This window comes from Mauremys reevesii, linkage group 4 (assembly GCF_016161935.1).
Source record: "Mauremys reevesii isolate NIE-2019 linkage group 4, ASM1616193v1, whole genome shotgun sequence".
Lineage (NCBI taxonomy): Eukaryota > Metazoa > Chordata > Testudines > Geoemydidae > Mauremys > Mauremys reevesii.
The window spans coordinates 147,093,750-147,101,196 of NC_052626.1; the positions used below are offsets into that span (position 1 = coordinate 147,093,750).

The 7,447-nt window shown below is 44.7% G+C and overlaps 1 protein-coding gene across 1 annotated transcript; it reads right to left on the reverse strand.

The window, feature by feature from the left end:
* Positions 1-2,200: 2,200 nt before the first annotated feature.
* LOC120403427 (olfactory receptor 1019-like) lies at positions 2,201-3,139 on the reverse strand. Its single transcript, XM_039534497.1, has one exon. It carries the CDS (start codon positions 3,137-3,139, stop codon positions 2,201-2,203), a length of 939 nt encoding a protein of 312 aa, XP_039390431.1.
* Positions 3,140-7,447: the final 4,308 nt, after the last annotated feature.

A 7,447-nucleotide genomic window follows, 5' to 3' on the forward strand; every position in this document is an offset into this window, starting at 1 on the left:
ACTGAGGTGAATCTATTCCATTTCATGTGTTGGTCACCTCTCCAAAAGTCTGTTTAATTTCCCAGCATTGGGACATGAAAGTGTCTAGAAATGGGTGAATTTCTTCAGGACGAATAATTTATTGTGAAAAACAATGCAGTTGGGGTTGACCTGAAACTCTTCACAATGTGTTACAAAGTCTTCTAATAGCCTTTTCCCAAAACAATGTGTGTGGGGGAAGAGGATGTAGGTGCGGGTCGCAAGGTAGCCACTGGTAGGAGGTGGTAATGCTCCTCTCTTTGTAATTTTTTGCTCAATGGTTAGGGTGTTCACCTATGAGTTGGGAGATCCTGGTTCAATTTCCCCTTCTGTCCAGTGCTGGGCAAAGATGTGCACTTGGGTTTCCTGTATTTACAGAAAGCATCCCAGCCACTGAGTGATGTGCTATTCCAATCTGGGTTGCTCTTGATCTCTCCTTTCAAAGTTTTTCTACGTTGGATAATAAATTAAATAACCATTGGAACAGAGACATGAAATTGAGCATCTTAGTGCCCCAAACTAACAGTCTATAGACTCATTCTCTCTTTCTGGCCCTGTGATTCTTCCTGTGTTTTATCCACGATGCAACAGCTTCAATGGGAGAGAATGAGGCCATATCTACACTACTGGCTAAATCGGGACTACAACGATAGAAGAAATGGTGTTGATCGAGTAGGTCTGGGGAAGACATGATAAATCAATGGGAGAGTTCTCACCTGTTGAAGTCTGTACTCCAGCTCCTTCAGACACTGTGTTCCATCATGGACCTTTCTCAGGGCTGAGCTACACTAACGCTGTCGGCTGATGTATGTTACACAACTTCAGTTACGTAACTCTCCTGGTGACATAGCACGGTGTGGACACCGCTGTAAGTCAGACTAACTTAGTCAACTTGAAGTAGCGTAACTGAGGCAATTTACAGCAGTAGAGTAGACCAGTCCTGAGAATGATGCAGGACAGCATAGAACCGAGTCGCCAGGGCACTGACCGGCAATGTGGGAGACTCACTTTCAAATGGCTTCTCCCCATCAGACAGAGGGGGGAATCTCCCACATCCCATGGTCTAATCACTGGGATAAAGTCTACAAGGGATGCAGAGCCATTACCGCCTCTTCCATCCATTTTGTCAGTCTGGCCCTACATTATCTTTGTTTTTACATTGAAAAGTATCCAGAAAGGAAAGGAAATGTTCCATTTCTGGTCATGCTGAATATTTCCTTTGATCCCAAAGGATATTTTTGTCAATGTTTTATATTTGCCAAACATTTAGGGAATTCTCAGATTTGTTTCAGGTTGAATTGAATTTTTCAATTTTTTGTAACCACCCATGAACTAAAAAATCAGCTATTGGCCCAGCTCTATCCATTTCTCATGCACAGTAACCAGAGCTGTACAATTCCCAGAATCCCTATTCTTCAGAGTCCATAATACTTTGCAACTGAACTAAGAGTAAGAACTCACAGCTAACCTGCTGATGTGGTACATACATCCAGTATCTGATATGACTTTTTCTTACTCTTTAATTTATATGGTAGAGAAAACTCACCCTTTCCATATTGTTTTGTATTCAGTTCAGTGCAGATTCTCACAGAGGATGCACACACACCATGCTCTCTTTTGGAAATGTTACCGTTGTTCTTATTTGTTTTGTTGGTCGCTTAACTTAAAATAAAGGCCATTGTGATGGAAATCACTTTTCTCCACCACATGCACGGATACAAAGTAGGTGACAATCTCAACAGCAACTCCACAGAGGACATGAAGGGCTGTGGAGTATCAGGAGGGTGTGCAAAACCCCCTTTGGTTCAGCCATTGAAATAATAAACTTCATACTTGCAACTGCATAACAAAACCAAACTCACTACAAAGCAGAGGGAGATAGATGTGATGCCCCCCTTTTGTTTCCCAATACAAATAGCTCTATGCTTTCAAAGCACATCACAGATATTCACACATGTGAAACAGGCACCTCCTGGAATTTTGCTGGGGTAATACCCTAATAAAGCCCCGATCTTAGTTGGGGCTTGCAGGCTTTGTTGGAATACAAAGAAGTTAATAATAAGAACAATACAATAATGAACAATACTATCACGGGCTTTGCGATATTACCTTGCAATGGGCTGGGAATTGAATTCACCTGTTTCCACTTCCCATCACTAAACCAGTACAGAGTTAAACAGATTCAGGAATTGGCTAGGAATTTATTCATTGCTCTCCTCAGGGCATCCTTCACCTCCGTGTTCCTCAGGCTGTAGATAAATGGGTTCAACATGGGGATCACCAGCGTGTAAAACACTGAGGCCACTTTGTCCGTGTCCATGGAATAGCTTAAGGTGGGACGTAAATACATGAAGAGGAGAGTGCAAAAAAACAGGACCACAGCGGTCAAGTGGAAAGTGCAGGTGGAGAAGGCTTTGCGCCTCCCCTCGGCGGAGCGGATCTGCAGGATGGTGGAGGCGATATAGACATAGGAGAGAAGGACAGTTACAAGGCTGCTCACTCCAGTGCAGCACATGATAGCAAACATCAGAATCTCATTGATGCGAGTGTCAGAACAGGAGAGCGCCAGCAGTGGGGGGATGTCACAGAAGAAATGATTGATGATGTTGGAGCTGCAGAATGACAGCCGAAATGAAAAACATGTTTGTATCATTGAATCCACCAACCCCACAGCGTACACCCCAGCCACCAGCTGCTTACAAAGCTGCCTGGACATGGTGACCGTGTAGAGCAGTGGGTAACAGATGGCCACATAACGGTCATATGCCATCACAGCCAGCAAGAAGCACTCAACATCTGCAAAAACAACAGAGAGATACAGTTGCACAGCACAGGCAGTGTAAGAAATGCTTTTCCTCTCGGCTAAGAAATTCAGCAGCATCTTAGGGGAAATTGTTGAGGAATAGCAGAGGTCACAGAAAAACAAATTACTGAGGAAAAAGTACATGGGGGTGTGGAGTCGAGGGTCAATCGTGATTAACAAGATCATCACCCCATTGCCCATCAGGGTGATACCATAAATCAGTAGGAACACCCAAAAGAGGGGAACCTGCAGCTCTGGACGATCTGTCAGTCCTGAGAGAATGAACTCGGTTGCCTCCGAGTGATTTCCCTTTTCCATCTCCTCTGAACAGAGATCAGGCAGCTACAGAGATGTGGGCAGGTGGATGGTGCGGGAAACCTGTCCCTTCTCTGTAACGAAGTAAGTGAAGATAATACAGGTCAGTTTCTTAATGGACATCAGTACTCACTCAGGGAAGGGCTTAATCCACAGAGCCAGATGTTCACAACTGGTCATTCCAGGTGTTTGATAAGATGCACACACTGTGCAAATACAATGACACGGAGGTTAATCATGCCCCACACACAAACAGTCGTGTTCACTAATCTGAACAGAAAACAGTGACTTGTGACTCTGCTGTGAGAGAATGAATCTGAATAGATTATTCCTTTGCTAAAGAAGGGGTGAGAGTAAAGGAGTGTCAATCTTTCTACCCTCTTTGGGCAAGGTGAGCTCTGTGGTTTGGCATGTTGCTTTTGGGTAAAGATGCTTACTCTGCTAATTAAGCTTTTTGGCCTTTACTTTAGCCTGTATGAAAACCCAGAGACACAATGGAAAGCACTGGCTTCAGTGACTATGTAATTGCCTATTTTTTCCCAGCAAGGAGGTCGTTCCTTTAGCTGAAGGGGTTAGTGCTGGACGTCTTGAATTTAATACCTGCTGATCACCATGATGTATGCATGTGTGTGTGTGACTGTAATTCGGGATAATAGCACGTACCTGCTGAGAAGAGAGAGATGTGTTTGCGTTTCCCCAGTGACAGAAACTGCCAATTTGGAGCATTCTGGAGGTTTTATACTGAGATGTGTGATCTGTGGGACATGATTCCTGGAGCAACAGGGAATACCTGAGCTCAGAGAGCCATAACACCTAATTAATGCATTCAGTGAACCAAAGACACCTTCGGTTTAATTCATGCACTGGGGATTAATTTGGCCCACTCTTTCCTACTGTGTTATTAAATGATGCAATTTCTACCAGAGTTACAGAGTATGAGGTTAGGGATATATTTCATCTTCCTGTTTTCAGTGCAAGCCGTGTACTGTGTAGAGCTCATCTACAAAGGGGTGTTGTTTGTGGAGACAAATCTTTTTGCTCGGAAATACCAGAGTGGTGCATCAGATACCACATAGCACCAATCTCTTCTGTGGGCCAGGCTCCCAGGCTGGACCACATCCCCCATTGGTATAATCCTTGAGGGAGGGGTTACAAAGAATGTACGCAAAGTCTTCGTTCCTTGAACACCAGTAGAAACAGCCAACAGCCAGAAATCTCTGTATTCAGAAACTCCCAAGTCTGTCACTCCAGGTCATTGCCCAGGAAACACTATGCCCCTACTTCTTCTAGGAGTCATGCATATAACTCCTCCTCCTGGCTTCTCTGCCTCCTGTGACCTGGAGGTGCCTGGGGCAGTCCTCAATGAAAATGCCAAAGTCAGGATGTGACAGATTTTTGTTACCAATCTGCCTGAGGCCACAGTTGATCAGGCTGGGCCACAGGATTTTTTGGGGGGAGGAGATGACGAGGCACACCAAGTGTCTAAATTTTAAATCTTTATTGATAAAATAATAAAACAACAGCAGAGAGTGCTGGGAACGCTTTCACGTTACTCAGGGGAAGAAAGAAAACGTCAATGCCCCAAGCCCTAACCCACTTTCATACTTATACATGCAGAACCCAGACTGGCCAAGTCTGGGTGTAAAGTGAGAAGGGTGGGGGGAAAGGTGAACCGTGGTGCTGTCCTGGGCCCAGGCCATCCAAAAATCCACTGGGCTCTCCAAATTGCTTCAGCTTTCAGAAGGGTTTTAAGTTCTGGCTCCTCAGGGTGGGGTGGGGTGCTCTGTTCGGGAACTTCTGCTCCTGGTGCCCTTTCTGTCAGATTATACTGGTCTTCCATGGTTTATTTTAAGCTTTCCCCAAACAACCAGTTTCAGGGCTGTAAAACAGTTCTTTCCTTGTTCCTGGCTGACCTTTGCCATTTTTTCCCCCCGGCCCCTGCATTTTGTTTAACAATTTTTTTTACCGCTGGTTGGGGTGGGGATTAAACTTCCCCCCTTCTGTCTTGGCAGTTAGCAGCTGGTCTCGGGCTAAAGATAGCTTTTTATTTATAAACTAAGCTTCCTAGCTGCAGTGTTAAATTAACCTGTTCTTTGCTCCCCCCACCCCGCCCCACTTGGCCTTTTGTACCTGCAAAAACACTTTCACTCCCCACTCACACACCTTTAATACTCCCCAAACAGGTTTGCAATGCTAGCAACAGCATTAGCAATACACAATGCTAATCTGCCTTCCCAATGGACTCCCTAAGAAAGGGGGCCTTGGGGTGTAACAAGGGCAGGCTGCAAAAAGGAAGATATTCCCCAAACTGGTGGTTAAAACTGAAGATCTCTGCAGATGCTGTTACAAAATATCTCCAAGCATGCCAGCTTCCTCCTGATTCTTTTGGTAATTTTATTTATTTCCCGTAATTTATAGTCCGTGAAACAGAGTTTAGGAATAAAATTGCAAAGCAATGGGTGAGAGGGGGAAGGTTAAGACAAGAACCGATGGACTTCAATTTCAGCAAGGGCAGTTTAGGCTGGACATTAGGAAAAAACATCCCAACAGTGAGAGTGGCTAAGCACTGGAATAACTTGCCCAGGAAGGTTGTGGAATCTCCACCACTGGAGATTTTAAAGAGCAGACTAGACAAACACCTGTCGGGGATGGTCTAGATAATATTTGGTCCTGCCATGAGTGCAGGGGACTGGAATAGACGACCTCTCGAGGTCCCTCCTAATCCTATGATCTCACAAATAGCCTTTCACTGGGGGAACACCAGCCTGAGGACTGGGCAGAGCAAGGGACACACACCTCCCTATACTTGACATTCAGCTCCACTGTATCCCCCATCACACACATAGTGCCCACGGCACACCAAACACACACACACACACACACACACACAATACACAGTGCCCACTACACACACACACAATACACAGTGCCCACTGCACACCAAACACACACACATGCACTAAATACACAGTGCCCACTACACTCACACACAGTGCCCACTGCACACCAAACACACACACACACAGAGTCCCCACTACACACACACAGCTGGACACTGAGCTTGGTCAGAATGCAGAATCATCTCTCCTGGGAAGCTGGGACAGCTGGAATATTTCCAACTAGCCTGAACAAAAAGAACCGAAGGGGATTCTGCTGCCTTGGCATGCAGATAGGACTAGATTTCCCAACTGGGCTGTTCTATTGGTAGCTTCTCTTACGTCTGCTTTATGCTTAAAAATTAGATCAACCGAGCTCTGTGGCACAGGACTGAGAAACTTTTCATACCATGTTAGACGCAGTTAGCTTGTACTGATCCTCAGTGTAATTCTTCCATTGACCTAGCTACTGCCTCTCGAAGATGTGGATTAATTACCTCAATGGAAAAACCCGTTCCGGCAATGTGAAAAGCATCTACACTATGGCACTGCTGCATGCCATAGCTGAGTCAATGTAATGGCTTCAGCTTAGACATTCCCTGAATCAATGGGAGAGTTTTCTCCCTTCCTATTAAAGCTATTTTTCTCTCCTTTTCCAGTCACTCTTCTCCCTCCCTTGGTAAAGCTCTTTCCTTCTTTTGAAAGGTAAATAGGTCCAGAAAATTTGAAATTTCTCCTCTCAGGATAATTCCTTCCTTCCCCTCCCATGAACAGCTCATTGTCATCTCAATTAAAGGCTGAAGTGCTCTGAAACTGACTTGTTTGCCCATGACTTAGTGGTACCTCTTTGTTTTTCCTCCCTTCACTTACAGTGAGTTGAGAAGGATGGAAGCAGTACCTGCTCAGAACCCTAAAATCAGACTTAGAGTCGAATCTTTCCCTGTTTGCTAACCACACCAACGTTACCCTTAATACCTCTGGAGCTGCTTCCTTGGGTGGCAGAGGTTACATTTAGCTTTGATGAGTTTGAGATTTACTCTGCAGAGGATCTTTGCTCCCAGGACAATGGGTGAGCACAGCACATGCAATTAATGTTGTAGCTGTGTCTCTCCTTGTGGAAATGGAACACAGAGAGACAGAGAATCAGCTGGCCTGGATAGCTGTCTCTCACGTGAGGTAATTTTAATATGATACAAAACTGAGGTGAATGTGTTCCACTTTATTTGATGGTCACCTCTCCAAATGTCTCGTTAAGTAATTTCCCAGAGTTGGGACAAAAAGGTGTCTAGAAATTGGTGAATTTCTTCTAGACTATTAATTTATTGTCAAAAACAATACCGTTTGGATTGACCCGAAACTATTCATAAATGTGTTACAAATACTCCTAATAGCTTTGTTCCAAAACAATGCGTGAAGGATGGGGGAGGATTCAGGT